The sequence below is a fragment of the Rhinatrema bivittatum genome, chromosome 2 (genome assembly GCF_901001135.1).
Source record: "Rhinatrema bivittatum chromosome 2, aRhiBiv1.1, whole genome shotgun sequence".
NCBI lineage: Eukaryota > Metazoa > Chordata > Amphibia > Gymnophiona > Rhinatrematidae > Rhinatrema > Rhinatrema bivittatum.
Genome location: NC_042616.1, coordinates 40,956,705 through 40,980,679, shown reverse-complemented (window position 1 = coordinate 40,980,679; position 23,975 = coordinate 40,956,705). Strand labels below are relative to the sequence as shown.

At 45.8% G+C, this 23,975-nt stretch overlaps 2 protein-coding genes across 3 annotated transcripts in view; one reads left to right on the top strand and one right to left on the bottom strand.

Moving 5' to 3' along the window:
* LOC115085899 (zinc finger protein 271-like) overlaps positions 1 to 23,975 on the bottom strand; it is a 195,015-nt gene that overhangs the window by 127,839 nt on the left and 43,201 nt on the right. The window lies entirely within an intron of this gene.
* Positions 3,590 to 17,749, top strand: LOC115085903 (oocyte zinc finger protein XlCOF6-like). Of its 2 annotated transcripts, XM_029592438.1 has the most exons (4): positions 3,590 to 3,807; positions 4,137 to 4,263; positions 8,524 to 8,643; positions 12,854 to 17,749. In XM_029592438.1, the coding sequence occupies exons 1-4, from the start codon at positions 3,619 to 3,621 to the stop codon at positions 14,992 to 14,994; spliced, it is 2,577 nt and encodes an 858-aa protein (XP_029448298.1). In that variant the 5' UTR covers positions 3,590 to 3,618; the 3' UTR covers positions 14,995 to 17,749. The 2 variants fall into 2 exon arrangements, with proteins under 2 accessions (XP_029448298.1, XP_029448299.1); XM_029592439.1 differs by lacking the exon at positions 4,137 to 4,263.

Genomic DNA, 23,975 nt, shown 5'->3' with positions numbered 1-23,975 from the left:
CAAAGAAAAGCTGCAAAAATCTGACCAAAATTTTAGATCTTTAGTAACAAAAAAGAAAATAAGTAAGTGAATGATTAACTTTTTAAAGCAAGGGATGGTACAGAAAGAGAAATGGACGAATATGAACTAGATTAACTCCTTATTATCGTGAATATGAACCAGAACATGTATTTATTAAGGTGTTAACCTAGAATGTGAATGCTAACACACAGTATGTGTTTATTGACCAAGAATATGAATGATGATATTGTAAACCATTGTGATCTTCATTTGGAACAACGGTATATAAAACGCCTAAATAAATAGAGGCTGACAGAGGAGATATGTAGAGAAGTGTCAGAAAGGAGGTGCCAGAACATTGAAGGAGCACCAGAAGAAAGGTGAAGACACAGTCAGAATTGAGACACCAATGAATAAGAATGGTGCAATGCACGAGGCAGAGCAATTGGAGAAGGTAATGTGCAGGATACCAGTGAATGAGAAAGGTGCAGTACATGAGGATGAAAGCTGTGTAAGACAGAATAGGATGCAGAGTGAAGAGATAAGGCAGAAAAGAGACCAGAAGTTGGAGGAATTAGTGGCTGAGCTCCTGGTTTATGTGGAAATTAATATTTTCCTAGCATGTGGATAGATGGATTCAGGACCAGTGGGTTATGCATCTCTACCAGCAGATGGAGACAGAGCAAAATGATGTCACAGTATATATACTCCTGCAGTGATATCAGCCTGCCAGATTTCTCTGTCTCCAGCAGATGGTGGATGTGCATCTCCCTTCTGGGGATTGCTTCAAATTTTAGAGATTTAATTCACCCCGCTCTCTTGCGGTGATACCAAATGGTCCCTCCCCCAGTTGAGAATTCCAGAGGTGATTTTCGTGGTCCCTCAGATGTGTGCATTGGTCCGGTTTTCAGCCGATGTGGATTTAGCTGTTTGTACAGCTTAAAGGCAACAGGTGCAGGAAGCCGAGCGCGATAGTGATGTAATTTGCCCTCTCCCCCCACTTCTGGGAAGGGCTGAGCTTAGTGCCATCTCTAAATCAGCAATGCTGCCATCTTGTGTCTCCAGGCATTCAATGTATTCTGTTACGCTTTGAACCAGGCTGGTCACCTTCGGTTATTATTTGTAAGGTTTTGGGTGGACCCTTGGACACTGTGGCAGCTGACCATGCCCACGGGGGGAAGTCCCGTGAGGGGCCACAGGACAGGCTCAGCTTTGGGACACACAACACAGAGTTATATCTTTTATTAGACAGAGTTGAGAAGCCACCAGAGGTGGCAGTAGTAAGTAGAGATGAAGCCCGGCTGGGCTAGGGTTCCTCAGGATACTGGAACAGCAATTCCCTCTATAGCTGTGCTGTAGTGGAGAAAACTGAGATAGTGAGTACAGTGGAGCATGCACAGAATTCTGGTATGGAGCCTCGTTGGTAAAGTTACTCACACAGCGGTTTCTCCCGGAAGGTGACACAGAAGCTGGAATAGAGGCAGGCCCTCGAGGAGCGAGTACCTGGTTCCAGGGAACAGCTCTGAGGAAATAAAGTTGGTAACTCACTGATGATGTAGGCAGCGGTTTCTTCCAAGCAGAAGAGATAAGCTCAGGCAGCGAGTCAGGGAACATGGGCCCTCGAGGAGCGAGTACCGGTTCCTGATAGCGACCTGAAAGAAATGAGAGAGGCCCCTGAGGAGCGGGTACCCTGTTAGGATAAAGTCCAAAGGTTGGAGAGGCAGAATAGCTAGGTAAGGAGAGCGAATCCCATCCGTAAGGAGTTTCCTTGCTAACTTGATTAGCTAGCAAAAAGTGTAGGCTTTTGTATCCGGGATGCGTGACATCATGTGATGAATAAGAAGGACTGCGCGGCGCGCGCGCCCTATGGTACCTGGACAACATGGCGGGATGCAGCGCCCAAGCTGGACCGGGGACGCCGGAGAGGATGGCTGGCAGACGTCGCGGCAGCCAGACGTCCATCAACCGCGGGAGGAATCGCAAAAACGGTAAGGTGGGCGGAGTGGAGACGTCGGGCAGCAACAGTCGTGACACCTTCTCCACAATAATGTTCATGCGAGAGTTCAGTTTACTGGATATTTTCTCTGCAAAAGTTTCCAATGGGTCTTGAAATTACTCCGAGCCTACCTGCAGCCCCAAGGGAATAGCGGTAAGATCGTCATCCAAGCCGGAGTCCCGCCTCCATCAGCAAGTCTTCGCTCTGCTGCACATCAGTTGAGCAGGACGTAGAGTTACCGTCCTCTAATTTAAATTTGATATCTTTATTGGCCCACAATGCAGGAATAGATTGCTTCCCTTTTCCTTTTATCGGAGGCATGTCTAAAGTATAAAGTCGGATGCGTATAAGCTTATGACCTTGTTTAAGATAGGTGCTGAGGTCAGTGGACTGGAGGATAGTGACGGGAAAGCTGCACAAAGAACCAAGCTTTAACTTTTTATTCTAAAAGTGAGGTAGCAGGGCTGACAGCATCAAGTTAGCAGTATCTTGTTCCAAATTTTTGGTGTGTAGTATCTGAAAGCCCAGAGTTTTCAATTGTGTATGCTTTTGTTGTAAGCTGCTTCGAGCTGTGTGAGGGGCAGCATATAAATATGAGAAATGTATTTATAAATATATATATATATACAGGATATAAAATGCAGGACAACCTGGTAGAGGAGGGGGAAGGAAGAAGGGCCAATTGGGAATGCCTTTGTACTATAACAAAAATGCCCGGGAGCTCAACCTATACGCTCTCACCCATGTCTGGTTTTCCAAGCAGGGTTTCCTTGTTGAAATACATGCTGCCTTTGGCACTTTCTGATGATGGCTTTAACCAGGCTACCCGATCCTCTCTCCTCCTCCTTTCTTCTTCATTGCCTCTGTCTCTTCTATCTTCCATTTCTCTTTCTGCTCTAGCTCTAATTCCAGTCAGCCCTCACCTGCAAGAGATAGATGAGCAAAAAGAAGAATCACAGTTAAATCACACTGGCGTAAGAGAAACTGGCACAGCAAAGTTTACTAAGGCTAACCCTGGAAATATTAACTTTTATTCCAGTTCAGATCAGGAGGAGCTAAATTCCCAGCATTAAAAATGTGAGCATTACAGCTTCAGGGCTTCAGCAGTGCACTTTCCAGTATCGGACATTACCAGGTAATACCTTCATTAACGTAGCATTTGCATTCAAATGTGCTAACCTGGGTACATTTTTTTGTGCACAGGTTTTAAGCATATAACTCCTTGCTGCATTGGAAGCTATGCTGTAATCACGGAAAGCATACAAATGTGATACTTGTGCGCAGCCTTATTACAGTGGACCCTTAGAAGGACTGATTGACTTTTATACTGAAAAGGGGGAATGATGCAGGCTGCTTCTCTTTACGGAGGATGCGACTGAGAGTCACCTCCTGACTCTCCACAGGACAAGTTCACTTCAAATTCTTTTAAACTCCTGCAGTAAAACAGTTCTGCATTTATTCCCTGCACTGCAGTGCGACTCCTGTCCCACTATTTCCTCAGGCTGCAGCTTTCATAGATAAGAAACGTCAGCACTCTGTACAAAGCTCCGCCCTACGTTGTGTGATGTCATCAGTCTGCGCCCAACAGGAAAAGGAGCTGTCCTGTGCTGGAGGCAGACTGAATGGAAAGAGTCTTTTCTTCTTTTATCCTTTACTTTGCAGAAAACTCCAGCCCCAGATCTCAGCTTCTGCACCGTAAGAAGCAAACACTCAGCACTTCCTCAGCCAGAGAAAGAGCTTCTAGTTCATTTCTAATTCGGAAAGTAAGAAAAGCAGAGAGGAGAATGCCTGCAGGAGCTTCTTCTTCTCAGGTAGGAGATTGCCCCCAACTTCCTGCCCTCGCTATACAAACCCTGCTGCAGCTTTCTAACCTGAGACACTGCAGAGTCAGCCCTGACTTTAATAGACCAAGCAGACCTAGGGTGCAGAAGAGGCACTTTGGGATCCTCCTGGGTGAAAGGAGAGAGATTAGGAGTTCCAGGTCCTGTGCATAACTGGTTTCCAGTCGATATAATCATGCTCTTAGACTGTGTGTTATCTGACTTTGAATTATATACACCCAGAAAATTCTCCCCCTGCCCTGTTGAGCCCCAGTACTGGGATGCGAAAGGTGCTGAGTTGGTAAGGGTTTGTGTTTCAGGTCCCAGTAACCTTTGAAGACATCGTTGTTTATTTTTCCAAGGAAGAGTGGGAGGATTTAGAAGAACAGCAGAAGGAGCTTTATAAAGATGTGGTGAAGGAGAATTATGAGACCCTGATCTCGCTGGGTAAGGGATAATTTAACATTTTTATTACCAGAAGGGACTATCATGGGTGTAAGGATTTCCTAATGTGATCTGGTTAAAAAAAAAAAAAGTGAGAAATTGAGAGCTGCAGTGATCAGTTTACATCAGGGACATGGAGGGGGAGTGGTAAAGCAAGAGACATGCATGTGAATGGGAAGTGCTGAGAGTGGAAAATGGCCGGGAAGGAGGGTGTGATCACCAGGGGATGGAAAAGTAAGGGGTTAAAGGGTTGGTGAGTTTGGAGTGTGTGAGAGAGGGGACAGTTGATTAACTCTTGGGGTGTGTGAAGGTATTTTTGCCAGCTGAAAAGGGGAAATATGAGATGGGATCTCCCTCTCCAATCTCCTGGTCCTAGATAATATCTCTCCAAAATCCATGGTCCTTGAAAATCCTTCTTCTCCCTTTCTTCCCCTGATTCATTCTGTATCCTCTTTTTCAAATCATGAATGCTTCCCCATTCCATTTCCAGATCTTTCTCCCCCTCCCCCATTTCTGATCCACTTCTTCTCTCTTTTCCCCCATTTCTGATCATTTCCCTTCATGCCCTCATCCAAAATTCTCCTTCCCTTTCTCCTTATCCACCATCCTTGAGTTCCCCAACCTCATACAGATTCCCCTTCCTAACTTCCCTGCACCTATCAATGAGGCCCCTTTTTTTCACTCAAACAACCCTAAAAAATAAACAAAATAATTTATATAGTACATAAGAAATGTTGGAAAATAAATGAATATTCATAATATTCATTTATGAAAACTACTGCAAATGTTAAAAATAATTTTTCAAGTTTGCCATAGACGTTTGCAATTTTTCATGCAAGCTGCAGTAAGAAACTGGGGGAAGTAGTTATACTCATAGCCGCCAGTTTCCTGAGTCAGATTGGAGTAGAATCTGCATCAACAGAAAATTATATGGAAATTGTTCTGAAATTCAATGGCAATTATGCTGCACATTTGCATACATTAGAATTATTTTGACTATTAAATAATGTACAAGTGGTTTTTCAACCTTGCTTTGTGTCTGAATATTTGATTTTGTTCTTTTGGGAGTTTAATGAGTGGGAAATGTCAGGTATCAATGTGGAGAGGTGAGACAGAGGTGATATCTGGGAGAGAGAGTTAGGTTCAGAAATAGTGAGAAAGATAGATCAGGGAAGGTGGGGCATGCTATGTAATGCCTCTGTGCTACCCCTAATCACTTGGGGGTCCCAACAAGCAGCTACACACATGCTCTTGTCCTTGCAATTTGCTACCCACCAACTGGGTTCCCACTTGTCTCTGTGGAACTACCTGCCCACAAGCTATCCCTTCACAGACCCCCTTACTAAAAATCCTAGGCTTGTCCAGTAACATATTTCCTGGGTCACTGATCAGTCTCAAACACAGTGCTATTAAAGTGAAACAATTATTAACAAAAATACATAGTGAACATATAACTGCATGTAATAGGCGGGCAAAAGAAAAGGGATTTCACAGTACCTCTAATACATTAAATGAACTTGTCTACAGAGTTACATAAGGTGACTCTCTCAGTTAGATTTAACTCATGGCACTCTTCCAGCCACTCTGTCTCTGGACTGTCCTGTTAGGCTGACCTGAGAGACAAATACAAGGCAGACAAATATTAACACTAATAGTTAAAACTCCTGTCTCGCTAAAGAGGGAATTTGTGTGGATCAGGGTTATGATAGCCTGGGGGAGGGGGGGGTGTTGTGAAAGAAAGAATGGGAGTGTGATTGAGGGGTGGGGGTACGTGTGAAAGAGAAGTTGGGGAGAGTGGAGATGGGTTTGTGTGCATGGGCACCTGGGATGGGGACAGATCAAGGACGGGATGGAGAGGGGAAAATGAGAAAGTATCGGGATAGAAAGGTGGGATAGGACGAGGGTTAGAGAGAGGTTGGTAGAGATAAAAGGGGGGAGCAAGACTGAAACCAGGAGAGGGATACCCTCAAGATCCTGAAATCTTACCTCCCGTTTCTCTTCTCCTTCCATCATCTCCCATCCTGATCTTCCCTCCTTCTCTTCTCCCATCCTCAATTTCCTTTCTTTTCTTCCCTCAATCCTTCCATTTTTCCCTCCTTTTCTTTCAACCCACCCCCAAACTTCCCTAATCACAGTCACTGTTTCACATAACCCTATCCCTTCTATTCCCATAACACCCCCAGCCTCTTTATAAGAACTCACCCCTCTATGGTAATGGCAGTTGGGTTATAGATATGTCTTTTCCTTGTTAGTTGAATTTCAATACAATACTTGGCTGAGACTGTTGCTGTGATGGAACCTAAAGGTAGGGAATGAGTTGTTATAAAAAAATAAAAAAAGACGTTTTGGATTAAGTCTTGTAGTACTGGATCAAACCCCTGTTCCAGTTAGGCTGAACGTATAAGCAGAAGGAGTTAAATACTGGATATAAATAGAGGAGGAGGAAGTTGAAGTGCAGCAAAGTTTCAGTGAAAAAGATAGCACAGTTTAGGATGCAGCAAGCCAAAGAGGCTGTACATCATGGGCAGGTCCAAAGGGAACAAGTGTGCAAACAGTGCATCAGCACAGGGCAGCAACCACTGGGGGCGGTGCAGGACAGCGAGAATCCCCTCTGCCTCTAACTGATAGGGATCAGCAGGCAGAGTGCCTGTTGCTTGTCTCCTACCTGACTGCAATCCACGTTGGACTACTGTATGGAGGTTATGGAATATAAGAACACTTAAAATGTATGTATTTATTTATTTACAGCAAATTCCAACCCACCCAAATACCAGACCTGTGTTCTGGGTGGTTTACATCATCAAAACACAATAAAAAAAAAATTTCTCTTGGCAGCTTATTGGCTTTCTTTTGCTCAGGAGAACCAATCGGAGGGAGTAGGCAGGAGATAGCATCCATGTGCTCGAGGTACTGCCGCTGGCACACGGAAAGGTAGATGGAGTTTAGCTGAGGAAATGGAAAAGGCAATGAAAGAGGGCTGAGAGCAGCAAAGTGGAGAACGAGTGAATACTGAGGGAGATAGAAGATTGGGGTAAATACCAGAGGGAGATGAGGAAGGGGTGACTTCTGTGGTTTAAGGCATGGCAAGTCCTCTCCCTCTAGTCAGCAGTGGAAACTTGGCCCTCTGTCATGTTTTCCTTTCCAATGGCCCACACCATCATCTGTTCCACAGTGGGTGGGAGGGAACAGACGTGGGGAGAGAGGAGAATTGGTTTGGAGGGGTAGAAAGAATTCATGAGAAATGTGGGGAAGGGGGTGTGTGTGAAAGTGTTGTGGGGGGGCGGAGTTGAGAGAGCTCGGAAGGGGACAAACTATTGCAAGAGAGCCGGGGGAGGGGGAGGAAAATGGCGTGTAAGAGAGCAAGCGGCTGGTGGTAGAGGAAGAGTGCAAGAGACCTAGGGAAGGGGGAGGTAGTGGGTGAAAGAAATACAGAGGTAGTTATGGGGTGAAAGAGAGAGAGAGCCAGGGACAATGTCACAATGGGGGGGGGGGGGGGGGGAAGAGTTGATGGTGACTGGGGCATGTGTGAGAGAGTTGCAGAGATGCTGATCTGTGGAAAGAGTTTGAGAGGAGACGGCCACCACAAGAGAGGCGTTCAGATGTGTGTGAGCCATAAAATCAGAACGCCTCACGTTCTTTTAATTTTCCTTTTATCATTGATTCCTCTGGCACTGGGGCAGGTGAGGGATTAAAAGGTGTTTCATATGGAGAGGGAGGTGGGGAAAACATTTTTGGCTTCCTGCCCTGCCTCTGAGCTGACGTCGGTCTGAGCGTGCTCAGTGTGTTGTTTTTTTTTTTCCACCCTATTCCAGATGTTCTGGATATCGTGAAGGAGACTTAAGACTTGCCATACTAGGGTCGGACCAAAGGTCCATCAAGCCCAGTATCCTGTTTCCAACAGTGGCCAATCCAGGTCACAAGCACCTGGCAGGATCCCCTAAGGTCGATAGGTTCCGAGGTACTTATGCCAGGAAGACACAGTAGATGTCCCCAAGTCCACCTTGCATGCTGTATCAGGGTTAGTGAGGCTTGCACATATTCAAATGAGGCTGATAATGTATTGCGCTGTTGATAGTGGGCGCACAACTTAAAAGGATGAGTTAAACGGGTTTATAAACATTCAGGGCCTCAAAACTGTTTGAATAGTTTTTGTTCACTGAAACTGGTGAAATTCTTTTTGCTGGAAATGTTTCTAAGTCTTGAATTTGGAGGACTCACTCTTGGAGTTATTATGAGAAAGCTAATGCAGTGCTCTCACCCCAGGTACAGGCTCCCCGACTGCCACCCCTGATATTATCTCCCGCATTGAACGAGGGGAAGAGCCATACGGCAGGGACGAGCCGGGATCAGAGGAAAAAGAAACTGGGAGAAGCAGCTGCTCAGGTGAGTGCAGTAATGAGAGGGACCGGGGTAAAACTGCTGAGATGAGGAGCACTTTCCTGCTCCCCCTGCCACCTCCTCCGGCTTCATTCTGAAGTTGAAAAACTGGGGTCCCATGTTCTTGTGGTACTGGCCAGAGTCGCTCAATGAAACCAATGGAAGAGGAGGTGGACACTGCATGAAGTACCCCTGCCGGGAGGGAGAGGTACATAAGAGAAGGGAGGGGGAGGAAGATAATTACCTCCAGCAGCACTGCCACTGTTTACAGCAGATGACCCTTCTGACAAATTTTCAGGGGCTCAGTGGCTGCGGTCAGTGCCTTCGGGCACGTTACTGCCGCTCACAGTGGGTGATCAGCGGACAGCGTGGCTCAGTACTAGAGTGCAGGAGATGTCCTAGACGTCAGGAAACCTAGATGTCTGTTAAAATGGGAAGGTCCCTCAAGGACCTGGGTGGGAACATCTATGGAAGAAGAAGAGCAGTGGCGAAAATAAAAGGAGAAAAAAAAAAAAGAGGCCATTACGTTTTTCTAAAGAGGTAGCTGAAAAGGGCAGCATTCATAAACTTATATGAGATCGTAGAAAGAGGAAGACAGGCGACAATATCAGGAGAAGCTGGGAAAGAAGTGAGGAATGTAAAAACTGAAAAGGAAGAAAAACTGAAAACACAGTAAAAAAAAAAAAAAAAGGGGGGGGAGTGATATATTTTAAGATACGTTAGTGATAGGAGAAAGTGCAAAAGTGGCAGTGTGAGACTCAGGGGTGAAGGGGAGGGATATGTAAAAGCTGATGAGGAAAAAGCAAAATTTCTTAACAAATATTTCTGTTTGGTGTTGTCTGAGGAAGGACAATGAGTAGGACCTCAGACAATGGACACAAAGGGGTGGATTTTCATACTCCGCGAATAGGCCTACTTTTGTTTGCGCTCCAGGCGCAAACAAAAGTACGCTGGATTTTAGCAGATACGCGCGGAGCCGCGCGTATCTGCTAAAATCCTGGATCGGCGCGCGCAAGGCTATCGATTTTGTATAGCCGGCGTGCGCCGAGCCGCGCAGCCTACCCCCGTTCCCTCCGAGGCCGCTCCGAAATCGGAGCGGCCTCGGAGGGAACTTCCTTTTGCCCTCCCCTCACCTTCCCCTCCCTTCCCCTACCTAACCCACCCACCCGGCCCTGTCTAAGCCCCCACCTTACCTTTGTTGGGGGATTTACGCCTCCCTCCGGGAGGCGTAAATCCCCGTGCGTCAGCGGGCCTCCTGCGCGCCGGGACGCGACCTAGGGGCGGGTCCGGAGGGCGCGGCCACGCCCCCGGGCCCGCTCCAGACACGCCCCGAAAACGCCGCGCGGTTCGGGCCCGCCCCCCCGACACGCTCCCCGACACGCCCCCTCCGAAAACCCCGGGACTTACGCGAGTCCCGGGGCTCTGCGCGCGCCGGTAGGCCTATGTAAAATAGGCCTACCGGCGCGCAGGGCCCTGCTCGCCTAAATCCGCCCGGTTTTGGGCGGATTTAGGCGAGCAGGGCTCTGAAAATCCGCCCCAAATAGTATTGGAAGTGAGGTAAGCACCCAACAGTTTACAGAACACTACGTTCGTCTGGATCTAGCTAAACTAAAAGTAGACAAAGCGATGGGGCCGGACAGGCTACATCCAAGGGTATTAAAGGAACTTGGAGACGTTTTGGCAGCTCTGCTGACCGACCTTTCCAAAGCTTCTTTAGAATCGGGAGTAGTTTCAGAGGTCTGGGGATGGGCGGATGTGCTTCCTCTCCACTAAAGGGGAAGTAAGGAGGAAGCTGGGAACCTTTGTGATAAGTAAATTTAATGTAATCGCTGCTGGAACAGAGGATAGTGCAGTTTTTGGAATCCAGTGGATTAGAAGATCCAAGGCAACATGATTTAACCAGACGAAATATCAGACGAATCTGATCAGTTTCTTTGACAGGGAGACCAGAGAGTTGGATCAAGGGAGAGCACTAAATGTAGTGTACTTGGATTTCAGTAAGGCCTTAGATGACTTCTAACTAAACTGAATACCCTTGATATGGGCCGTAAAGTGACTGACTGGGTTAGAAACTGATTGAGTGAGAGGTGACAAAAAGTGGTGATAAATGGAGCTCCCTTTGCTGTTATGTTCATTTGACTGCGTTTAATTAAAAAAAAAAAAAAACTTCAATTACAAAAATAAAATTAAATAAATGGAGCTCCCTCTGAGGAAAGGGGCATTACCAGTGGTGTGAGCTGCAGAAATCAGTCCTTGGACTGGCTCTTTTCAGCATTTTCATGAGGGATATTGCAGAAAGGCTATCGGGAAAGGTTTGTCTGTTTATGGATGAAGGTGTAAAAATGTGTGGGGGAAATCTAGCAAAGCGCGAGGAATGATCTAGATGGGGGGGGGGGAGAGGCAATTCTGATCCTGGAGAGCCACAAACGGGTCTGGTTTTCAGGACATCCACAATGAATATGCATAAGATATATTTGCATATAATGGAGGCAATTCATGAGACAAGATGGATTTACAGCATAATTTTATTAGGCATGTTTCGTGGGTTTTTTTGGTTCTGACAAGGTGGAAGGTTCATTTGTAAAGGCTAGAATCAGAGTATTGGAAAAGCTCGATAGGGACCCTGTGTATGGTCACCATTATTGGTGTTTTCACATTGTAAACAGTTTTTCCTAATGTATTTATATCGTTAACGCACAACTTTGCCTTTGGGGTAATGGTGTATATAACGTTTTTTCATCACCTTAATCCACGAAGGGCCAAAGCCAAACCAATTCCAAGTCTGAAACAGATAGTGCCGTTCTGGCTGATCAAATGCTTTCTCAGCATCTATTGCCAATGCCATCAAAGGGATCGCTTGACTACTGGCCACAGACAGCATTGCCAACCATTCTAGCATTATCTGATGATATTCTATTTGTCAAACAATCCATTGTGATCTACATCCAAGGAACCCAATGTATTATTTAGTGTTAATGCTAGAATTTCTGCATAAATCTTGCAGTCTGCATTGATAAGTGAAAGGGGACGATGTGCACCTAATTTTAGTACCCTGCAAAAACACCTAAGTGCCTGGAAAATAAAAACCTAAGTTTACAGCTTGTGAGTCCCTAGAATGAGAAGCCCCGGTTATACGGCTTCCGTTATCTTGCTGTGATGATAACTTCCGAAGTTCCTCCCAGAATTTCCATGGCATGTTTTAAGTGCTGCCCATGCTATCCCTAGGCACTAACCAGAGAACCAGTGGCAGCGTTCTCCTGCGGGCATCTATCACCTACTGAAGCCTGGAGCTCCTCCTCGCTCAATGGGCATTTACAACAATATCCTTCCTGTCTAGTGGGCTAAAGAGAAGTTATCCAGCAAGAAGACGTACTACATTTTCTTACATTGACTTGTGTGTGTATCTAAATCTACGTGTGTATGTGTGTGTGTATATATATATACTGTATATCAAATGTATTACGTAAACAGTTTTGGAAGTAAGCCATCCCTTGAAGCAGGCCTCTAGCTGAAACATGGCCACGTTGGCTTGATTTTTAAGGTACCCTTTAAAATGTTCAGTGTTGAGGATGTATTTATGCAATGAAAGATTTGGTTGATGTTTTCAGTGTAATACTTTATGCTTGGGTGGCATTTCCTTAGAATTGCCACTACAATAATGGTCTTCAGGCCATGGAATTCTATCATTGGTCTCTCCCCTCCCCCTCCTCCCCCTCACTGTGCTGGGTTTCCTCTTGTGGGCCCCATGCGCCCTCTTCCAACGTGACTCTCCAAAGAGTCTGCACTGGGCCAAGAGTTGCAGGCGAGTTTTACCCAAAGACTTTGCGCAGTGTTAAAAGTGAAATCACGGAGACCTTAATGGGAAACTTTCCCTCCCCCCCCCCCCCCCCCCCCCCCAAAAAAAAATGTGCAAAATTTGAAAATACCCAATCTAAACAGGACACCAGAAATGCCTCCTTTCAAAACTGCTAAAAGTCTGCTCCTTGGACAACACCAGGAGCCTCCTTGAGTCAGGGCAGAGACAATTTCAGTTCCTAAATTGCTCTTTACCTGCATAAAAAATGATGACAGAATGACTGCAAACATTTTGCACTGTGACTGCTTCAGGAAAATAGCGGAAACAGAAGAAGAAACAAAAACATATTTATTGTTTACTGAACTTGTTAGACTTTCCTTCTGCTATATTAGTGCCTAATATTTACTTTTTTTTATCTAGAAAAAGATGATCCCAGAAACAGTAATACAGATACATATCACTGGGAGCTTAGTGAAAGTCTGGAAGAGAAGACGATGTTATCGGGAAGAGATTGTGAGAATACTCATTCGTGTTCTGAGTGGGGAAAAAATTACAGGAATCAATACCTGTCAGAAGAAAAGCAAAAAAATGCAACAGGAGACTCGGCTCTATATGAAAAAAGTATAAGTAATGTCACACATATAGAGGAAGAGCAGAGAAACCTGCTGACAGAAGAAAGATGTGCATGTGATGTGTGTGTGATATTCCTCAGGGATTCTGTAACTCTCAAATCAGAGCAGAGATTTCACACTGAAGAGAGACCGTCTACATGTCCAGACTGTGGGAAAACCTTCACTCAACGAGAACTACAGGGACTGCAGAAAGCATGCCAAAGACAGGCACCTTTTAAATGCTTGGAGTGCAGGAAAGGTTTAAATTGGAAAAGAGAAATAAGGCAGCAACCGAAAATAAAAAAAAACACCATTCAGAAAGGAAAGTTCACAAAACACCCAAAATTCTACCCAAGTGAAAGATTAGTTTCGAGTAATGAATTTAATAAAAGCTTCTGTCAGAGGAAAACCTTCATAAAAAACAAAGCATCCCAAACTTGTGAGAGACCATTGTTTTGTACTAAATCTGAAAAATGCTTCAGTAGGAAAGCTGACCTCTCACAAAACCAGAAATTCCAGGAAAGAGATAGACAGTTGACATGGACTGAGTGTGAAAAATATTTCTGCAAGAAAACAAAGCTCAGAATACACAAGAGAATTCATACAGTAGTAAATTCATTTACATATATTGAGGGAGCTAAAGATTTCATTCAGAAAGGCAACCTCATAATCAGCCAAAGAAATCACACAAGAGAGAAACAATTTACATGTGGTGAGTGTGGTAAGGGATTCACAAGGCCAATCAACCTCACAATCCACCAGAGAAGTCACACAGGTGTGAAACCATTTACATGTACTGAGTGTGGCAAATGCTTCAGTCAGAAATCTGGTCTCACAAGCCACCTAAGAATCCACACTGGAGAGAAACCATTTATATGTAATGAATGTGGTAAAGCCTTCTCTCAGTTGACTAGCTGTACAAGGCACAAGAGAAGCCACACAGGAGTGAAACCATTTACATGTATGCAATGTGGTAAAGGTTTCAGTCAAAAGAGTTCCCTTATGAGCCACCAAATAATCCACACAGGAGTGAAAAAATTTACATGTTGTGAGTGTGGTATACGTTTCTATCAGAAAACCCAACTCGTAAGTCACCAGACAATCCACACAGGAGTAAAACTGTTTAAATGTACTGAGTGTGGTAAAGGCTTCAATCAGAAATCCAACCTTGCTTGTCACCAGATAATCCACACAGGAATGAAATTATTTACATGTACTGAATGTGGTAAAAGCTTCAGTCATAAGACGTCTCTCACAAATCACCAGATAATCCATACAGGATTGAAACCCTTTGTCTGTGCTGAGTGTGGTAAAGGCTTCAGTTATAAAACCTCTCTTAGAAGTCACCAAATAATTCACAAAGGCATGAAATCATTTATATGTAATGAGTGTGGCAGAGGTTTCAATCTGAAGTCCCATCTCACAAGTCACCAGAGAATCCACACCGGTGTGACTCCATTTACATGTACTGAGTGCGGTAAAGGATTCAGTCACAAGATCTCTCTCACAAACCACCAGAGAATCCACACAGAACCCACTGCAGCAGGTGACAAACCACAGAAGCTAATGAAAAAATTAAGAGGATTATCTACTATTAGGTGGACCCCTGAAGATAAAAAGGAGATGATGTACTGCTATTTTTATGCCAGAAACTCCATTTTTAAACCTCTGGGGTACACAAAGAGAGCCCGCCAAAAAATGGAAGAAAGGGCAATAATATCTAAGGAAAAGTTGCAAAAGGCAACTGATAAAAATTTAAGATCTTTAATTGGACAGATCATAGAACATAAATTCTTCAATGATGACATCTTAAAACAGCTGAAGGATGATGCTGAAAAGAAAGAAATGCAGAAAGGAAACCCCAGGGGAGAGTTGTCTGAGCAACTGAACAACGCCATAGTAAAGCTGCCAGAAAAGCCAAAGACCACCAGGATAAAGATAAAAGATTAAAGGTGCATTGCTGGAGAAGGGGAGTAGGGTAAATTAGGTCAGAAAGCAAAATGAAGAAAGGAATCAGAAGTCTGAAGAATTGGCAATAAAGCTGATTTACGCGGAGAGGGATAAGTATGTTGGGATCTTGAAGAGAGAAAGACTACTGAAAGTAAATTTGACACCCAGAGTTAAAAGCATGATAAATGATATGAACAAGGCCATAATCCATTGCTATCACAGACATAAATCAGACACAGTATTGTGCAGCAAAAATTATTACTGAGAGAATCTTTCCAGCAAGGACACAAGGCCAGAAGAACGGGAGAAAGATAACAATTCCTCCTTGGAGAAAACATATAGAAGAGAAAATTAAATCATTGCATGCAGAGGTGTGGCTGGCAGATGCATACCTCAAATGATTGCGATGAGAAAATCCAAAACATAAAGCTAAGATACGCTGCATCAACTGAAGAAGATCTGAAATTCATATGCTTCAATATTAAACTGAAAATAACAGCAGAAGCACAAAAGCTGCAAAGATAGGAAGAAAACGGAAAGGAGAGGCACCAAAATATAACATTTAGAGAGAATCCAAAGGAATTGGGGAAGAACATTAGTGCCCTTAAAGAAACAGCAACAAAAGAAGAAATGGAACGGTTTTGGAGAAATTTGCATGAAGATCTTGTGGAGCATAACAGAGAAGCAGAAGGGTTGCCCAGCACACAGGGGAGTATAGAACAGCCTGAAGTTACATGGATTGAGATGGAAGCCAGGTTATAACGAGTCCCAAATCGGAAGTTGCCTGGTCCTGATGCAGTGCCCAAATTTTGGCTCAAAATATTTGACCTCTCTCCACTTCTCTAACTGCTCAGAAAGCCAGAATTCACTTCACAATGGCTAATAACAGGAAGAACCCACCTGCTGCCAAAGGGAGAGCACAATAATGTCCCCCAAAACTATTGACCAATAATCTGCTTACCTACAATCTTACCTACAGCTGTTCACTGCAATCATTGTAGATAGACTGTATCATCATATTGATTCTAATGACATTTTGGCAACAGAACAGGAGGGGAGCATATGGAACCTAAAACCCATCTGATACTGCATAAAGCCATTATGACCAGCTGTATAAATGGCCAGAACCTTAGTGTAGCAGGGATTGACTATAAGAAAGCCTTTGATAGTATCCCACGCTCTTGGTATTGCTTTGAAATATGCAAAGTGAACCCTGACAGAATACATAAAGTTCACAATATTAAGGTCCGGCGAGGAATATTTCAGGGAGATTCTGGGTCACTGCTTGTGTTTTGATTTGCATTAAACCCCCAGATTGCGCTCATTAACTCCTTGGGTTATGGGATGAGCCTTAATCCTGGAACATCCATTCCCCTATCACAGATATCTCCCTTAGTAAGGAAAACCTTTAAACAGCCACGCAGGTGCACATGTATGCACATATGCTGGCTCGTGGCAAAGGATGCGGCCATTTTATAACAGGCACGCATGGTATAAAATGGGCTGTACGTGCGGAACGTGCGCGCGTATGCAGCCTCTGAGTAAGTGGGGGGATTTTAGTAGACGCGCAATTACTAGTTTCCCCAGTTGGTTCCCAGTTCTCCCAGGTAAAGGATAGGACTTCCTAACCCCCCTAGTTAAATAGCCTCCGTTTTACCCTGTTAGTCCCAACCCTTAAAACCCTGCTGACTAGCCTAGTTTTTTTTGTTTTATGATTTACACGGCATCCATAGCAGAAATAAAGTTACACAGTAGGGTCCCCGGCACGTGCTTGTGCGCGTAAATACTTATGCGCTGGTTTAATTCATAAATGCGGGAATGCCCATGCCCCGCCCAGACCACGCCCACCTCTCTTCAGCAAAAACTTTTGTGCGCGGACAGGGAGATAACGGGCGTACTTTTTAAAATCCTCCGGCCCGACTTCTGCGTGCATCCCCTGGGCTTTGGCGCATGTAAGGGCTTTTAAAATTCGCCTTTTGGTGTTTGTTGATGAGTTGAAACTCTACGGTTCTTGTGCTGCGGAACACCTTTGGGTGGTGAAAGAGTTTCTCGGAAGACATCGGGGTGACATTTGGCTTAGACAAATGGGCTTAAGGCAAATTTCCTTAAAGGAACTGAACTCATCTCCCTGACTGAAGACTTGCAATCTAAAGGAAGTGGAGCAAGAAGGTGCATAGAAATATCTAGGAGCAGAGGAAGGTGGAAAAAATTCAGCATAAAGTAATGAGAGAAAAGATCAGGAAATCATACCATTGTAGAGGGAAGAGTGCCTTAACAGCACAAAATAAAATACAAGCTATTAAAAGGCTGGGAAAAAAGTGAGAAATTAGCTTCGGCCAGAATGTTACTAGATTTGTTTTTAATTTTTATATACCGACATTCCTGTATAGAATACAAATCACACCGGTTTACAATGAACATAACACTGCCTGTGAGTGTTACATAGAACAATTAACATCGCATGTAAAATTGAACAAATAACATCGCAAGACAGCGTTACATTGAAACATTATAGGAGAGGCAAGTAAATAACTGGGATACAGGGACTTCGAACTAGATGAGCTAGTAGCTTTAAATGGCTGGGAAAGAACACATTTTTGAACACATTGCACTCTTGTTGCCATTTATTATGTTTTTCCAATTGTCATGTATATGTGTCTAGAGAGAGACGCTTAATTATGTATGTGTGCCTTTGTTTTTATGATTCGAAACCGCTGTGACCTTTGCGAGCATTCAGTATAAAAATGATTTTAAATAAACCAGTTTGGAGCTCCTGCATTTATCATACAGTTTTGGACTAGTGGACCGGCCTCGTAGATATCTTAAAGAATCGGATTTAAAAAAATGAAAGATGCTCCACGTTCATCAGGTAATTTCTAAGAATGAGTGCATGCTGAGATTGTACATTCCTAGAGGTAAAGGCGATTATGGTTCTTATTGAACTTGATTACCCTTTACAGAGCTACCATAACAGACCTTCAGACGTTCTTAATGGCATCAACAGACTCTAATGCTAAAATAGTGCAGAATTACAACAGCGAGCAACCATCCTCAGTCTGTTTCCTAAGTTAGAATAGAGAGCATGACTGAAAGTGCACCAGTACATGAAGGTAAAGAAGCTACAGTGTTAGCAAGACAAGAGAAAAAACTCTTTAAAGGATTAGATCAGCAAACAAGGAATATAATTGGCAGATGCATAAGTACAGTGGGAAGTACAGAGAGCTACTTCAGCAACCCCATGTGGAACAAGATTTGACACAGCAATAGTTGAGAAAAGGTGAGAGATTGGTAATTGCAGCATAGGATAGTGGACTACGGATGAGATGGTTCACATCCAAAATAGATAAGAATGGTTAAATGGACAAATACAAATTTCCTAGCGTGTAGCAGATGGACTCAGGACCAATGGGTATAGTGTACTCCTCATAGCAGTTGGAGACGGATCAGATTTCAATCTGACGTCAGCCCTAGTACATATACTCCTGCAGGAAGTGCAGCTCTTCAGTATTTTCCGTCTCCATAGCAGTTCGGGACTATCTGCACGCTCTCACAGAGTTAGAGTAAATTTTACCAAAGAAAACCAAATTAAGAAGAAATCTTACCTCTACAGACGAACTCCGCTCCCCTGCGGTGACACCCATTGGGTCCCTCCCCCAGTTGAGATTTCCTGATGTGATTTCCGCGAACCCTTTGAGGTAAGCCTCGGCCCGGCAGTCGACCCTCAGCGGGGACCTAGCCCCCGACATCGGGTGAGGCTGAGAGGCAGTGGATGCAACCTCGAGCGCGGCGGTGAAGGTATTTTCCCTCCCCCCCGCAGCCGGAGACCACCCGGAACGAAACCGGGAAGCGCCGAGACAAGATAAGGTAGAAATCTATTTAAAAGTCTCCGGTCTCCGAAGATCGAGGAGACGCACAGGTCGCCAGCCGGGACCAGTGCCACCCCGGTCAGATCCGAGGGTCCTCCCACGTGGAGACCCTCCGAGGTGGTCGCCGTCACCATTTTGGCTCTGTTCGCCGCCCTGTTCGCCGTTTTGATCCGTGCGCACAACGTCGCACACACAAGTACCGGGTGCACACATAGCCACGCGTTTACTGTGCCGGACGCATAATTTCGACCTGTGCGCACATCTCCCTACACGCGCGCACCAAACCCACGCATGCAACTTCGACGCACACCAGCGCGCACCACTGTATTGTATGTGCACAAGCCATGGCACCACCTGAAAATAAACTCAAAGCTCAGGGCCTTTGCCTAGCATGCCACATCAGAGCTGCACAGCATGAGGAGGTCTTGGCCCTGTGTATACAGTGCGAAGAGGCCCTAGGGGACCCAACTCATGGCCCTCCCCAGCCGGTACCGGACCCCAGTCTCTCGAGCAGTACACCGGACCTAGCATTACACAGCGGGACTCCCCATCAAACAGGGCTCCCCAGGGACAAGGCGCCCCTTAGTCTAGACCCAGCTTCTATCTCCTGGGTGGAATTCTTCAAAGGTCTGAATACCTTCGTCCACATGCAACCGGGGCCTCCCATAATGCGGCCACAGGCTCCACCAGAGGACCTCAACTTGCCGGGACCCTCTATGCCCAGGGAAGTGATTCCACCATCCAGAAGCCCCACCTTCGGGGACACACACATCTCAGATGAGGAGTCAGAACCCCTGGAGGAAGGGGAACGCCCCCTGGGGACCGAACCCCATCGAACCATGAGACGCTTCTTCACCAAGGACGAGCTTCCAGACCTGGTCACACAGCTTAAAAGAGCTTGCCATCCCGGGCTCAAGTGCCTCGGGGAACCTAAGATGAACCCACTATTGGAGGGGCTTCGTCAGACCTCCCGCCATTTCCCACTATTACAAGCCATCCAGCAACTAATTGACCTGGAATGAGATGCCCCAGAAACCACATTCAAAGAGGGCCGGGCTCTGGCAGCCATGTACCCTCTGGACCCAGCCACCAAAGATCTCCTGGCATGTCCGAAAGTGGATGCCATGGTCTGCGCGGTCTCGAAGCGCACTACTATCCTGGTGGAGGGAGGAGCAGCACTCAAGGATGCTCAAGACAGACGTCTGGAATCTATCCTCAAACAGTCCTTTGACGTCTCCGCTATATCTTTACAGATCGCGGCCTGCTGTGCTGTAGTGACATGCGCCTGCTTAGCACAGACCAGGAACAACACTCCTGGGGAGGCCCTGGAACCAGCTGTATCATTCCTCGCGGACGCCACTTCGGATCTGGTACGCACAGCAGCCAGAGGCGTTTCATCCGCCGTGGCAGCCAGAAGACAAATCTGGCTCCGAAACTGGTCAGCTGACGCATCCTCCAAAACGAGACTCATAAGGATGCCTTTCAAGGGAACACTCCTGTTTGGAAGAAAACTAGAGAAGCTAGCCAACAAATGGGGCAAGTCCCCACTACCGCAGCTACCAGAGGACAGGAATAAGAAAAACCAGCCAGTTTGCAATCTATGAAAGGAAATCGCCACCTATCCCATGACTTTTTACTTTTCCTAGAAGTCTCTCATGAGGAACTTTGTCAAACGCCTTCTGAAAATCCAAGTATACTACATCTACCAGTTCACCTTTATCCATATGTTTATTAACTCCTTCAAAAAAGTGAAGCAGATTTGTGAGGCAAGACTTGCCCTGGGTAAAGCCATGCTGACTTTGTTCCATTAAACCATGTCTTTCTATATGTTCTGTGATTTTGATGTTTAGAACACTTTCCACTATTTTTCCTGGCACTGAAGTCAGGCTAACCAGTCTGTAGTTTCCCGGATTGCCCCTGGAGCCCTTTTTAAATATTGGGGTTACATTAGCTATCCTCCAGTCTTCAGGTACAATGGATGATTTTAATGATAGGTTACAAATTTTTACTAATAGGTCTGAAATTTCATTTTTTAGTTCCTTCAAAACTCTGGGGTGTATACCATCCGGTCCAGGTGATTTACTACTCTTCAGTTTGTCAATCAGGTCTACCACATCTTCTAGGTTTACCGTGATTTGATTCAGTCCATCTGAATCATTACCCATGAAAACCTTCTCCAGTACGGGTACCTCCTCCTCAGTAAACATCAAAGCAAAGAAATCATTTAATCTTTCCGCAATGGTCTTATCTTCTCTAAGTGCCCCTTTAACCCCTCGATCATCTAACGATCCAACTGACTCTCTCACAGGCTGCTTCGGATATATTTTAAAAAGTTTTTACTGTGAATTTTTGCCTCTACGGCCAACTTCTTTTCAAATTCTCTCTTAGTCTGTCTTATCAATGTCTTACATTTAACTTGCCAACATTTGTGCATTATCCTATTTTCTTCTGTTGGATCCTTCTTCCAATTCTTGAATGAAGATCTTTTGGCTAAAACAGCTTCTTTCACCTCCCCTTTTAACCATACCGGTAATCGTTTTGCCTTCTTTCCACCTTTCTTTCTTTTTAACTTTTTTATACAGACGTTCCTGTAAAAAATACAAATCACACCAGTTTACAATGAAACTGAAATGTCGCAAGAGAGCGTTACAAGGAACAGGGGATATAAATAACTCGGTGCGGGAAACTAAAATATTTTCACTTGAATACAACCCAAATACAGCCTTAACTACAACTTAAATACACTTGAATACAAACTTCTATACAACTTAAATACGATATAATACAAGTCAAGAACAGAATGAGCTGAGAATACTTGTGGGTAATTGCTCTTAAAGGATGGGATCCGTTAATATATATGCACTCTGGGAAGGATCAATGATAAAATCAGAAAAGCCAGGATATAAAAAAGGAATGGACATGACGTTCGTGACGTGTGCAAGTGTTATATTTCGGGAAATGCTTGGCTGAAGAGCCACATTTTGAGGTTTTTTTTGCTGTTCCTGGGTCGGCAGACCGTGGGAATGGCGGCCATCTTGGGGGTTTCTGCAGCTCCCGATTCAGAGCTGCTTGGCACGGACGATCTGATTTTTAATGTGTGGAATACATCTGGACTGTGCTTCTAGAATGGTATTTTTTAACAATGACCATGCATCTTGCACACTTTTTACTTTTGTAGCTGCTCCTTTCAGTTTTTTTCTAACAATTTTTCTCATTTTATCAAAGTTTCCCTTTTGAAAGTTTAGCACGAGAGCAAAGAGAGAAAAGGGCAAACCTATTTATACAGCTTTCCAGCCTGTTCTTGTTGTCGGGGGCCAGCAGCCAGGGTGGTTTGGGAGAGAAGCGTGCAGGGTTCAGTCTGCTGCCTCCGCTCTTGGCAGCACATTTTCGGCTCTTACTGCAATCAGCTGATTTTCTCTGCTCTTCGTGGCTTTTTTTCAGTGATCATGCCACGCTCCAACTGCTGCCTGTTGTGTGGAGAGCCCTCGATGCGTATATCGCGCGAGGGGCTCAGCTCAGCATGCTTACCGGGGGATGAAGGGCCCTCTCGGGTGGTGCGTTTAAATTCAGTGTGGGGTCGCTCTGCTAGTCACGTGGCCAGGCCGTTCCTGGGTCGGCGGACATTTTGGGGGTTTCTGCAGCTCCCGATTCAGAGCTGCTTGGCACTGATGATCTGATTTTTTAGGGTCCCCCCTGCCTGATTTGAGTCCTGTGAGCGCCAGACAGAGGTACCTGACCCCCCTTCTCCCCCTCCCGCCCCCTCCTCCTCCGGCAAGTCTAGGTCGCGTTTTTCTTCAGAATTTCTGCTCCTCATGCACAAATAATATCTGGCAGCTTGCAGGAGGAGGAGGATTTTTCCCCTGGTCTCCCGCTGGCCAAAGTTCCACGATTAGACCCCCCTCTCGCTCCTGCACCCCCGGATGGGCAGGGGTCTGTTCGGGTGCGGGTGGTCCCGGGGGCCCCCCTCTCCCGGACCCTCCAGCACCCTTGGGCACCCCTGATCTGGATCAGAGTCTGGACGTGGTGGATGCTTCCTCCTCTAGATGGGGATGACCCTAGGGTTCTCCGGCTATTTCACAAGGAGGAGTTAGAGCCCATCATTCCCTTTGTCCTTCAGGAATTAGGGATTGAGGGCCCCCCGGAGGATTCCCTGACGGCCGCACTACCCAACCATATGGACCCCGTCCTGGCAGGACTTTGGGCTCAGGTGTCGGCCTTTCCTTTCCATCCTATGCACAAGTTGTTACTCCTTCGGGAATGGGAAGCTCCCGAGGCAGGGCTCCGCGTCGGGAGAGCCATGGACAAGCTCTATCCGCTCCCGGAGGACTGTTTGGAGATGCTGAAAATTCCCACGGTGGATTCTTCAATCTCCGCTGTGACCAAGCAAACCACTATTCCAGTGGTGGGTGCTACAGCTTTGAAGGACATGCAGGATCACAAGCTTGAATTCCAACTTAAGCGCATCTTCGAGGTGCTTGCATTGGGAATCCGGGCGACTATCTGCAGCAGACTCATGCAGCGGGCAGGCCTTAGGTGGGTTCAGCAATTACTCGGCACCCAGGACCTCCCGTCCGCAGAGACGAAGCAGGCTGAATGGTTGGAAGGCGTCATTGCATACAGGGTGGATGCTCTGTACAATCTGCTCCGAGTCTAGGCAAAGGCGATGGCCTCGGCGGTCTCCGCTCGTAGACTCCTCTGGTTGCGTAACTGGTCAGCAGACCCATCGTCCAAGGCGCTGTTGGGCACCCTGCCCCTCAAGGGTAAGTTGCTTTTTGGCGAAGACCTGGAAAAGCTCATTAATTCCTTGGGTGAGAACAAGGTTCATAAGCTGCCTGAGGACCAGCCGAAACAATCCCGGGCATTTATGCCTTCTCGTTCCCATTTCCGGGGCCAACCTTGGTATGTGGCGCGTGGGTGTGGTACTTCTGCCAGGGGGGTACCCTTCCAGGTCCCAATCTTGGTTCCAGCCCTTTCAAGGGTGCCGGCCCTTCCGCAAGGGGGCCTCTCAGTGGGCCGCCCCGAAGCCCGCTTCGCAATGAGATTCGGTCGGCCCATTCCTTGGTCCCCAACCTAGGGGGTCGCCTCTCCTATTTTTGCGAGGAATGGGTCAAGATC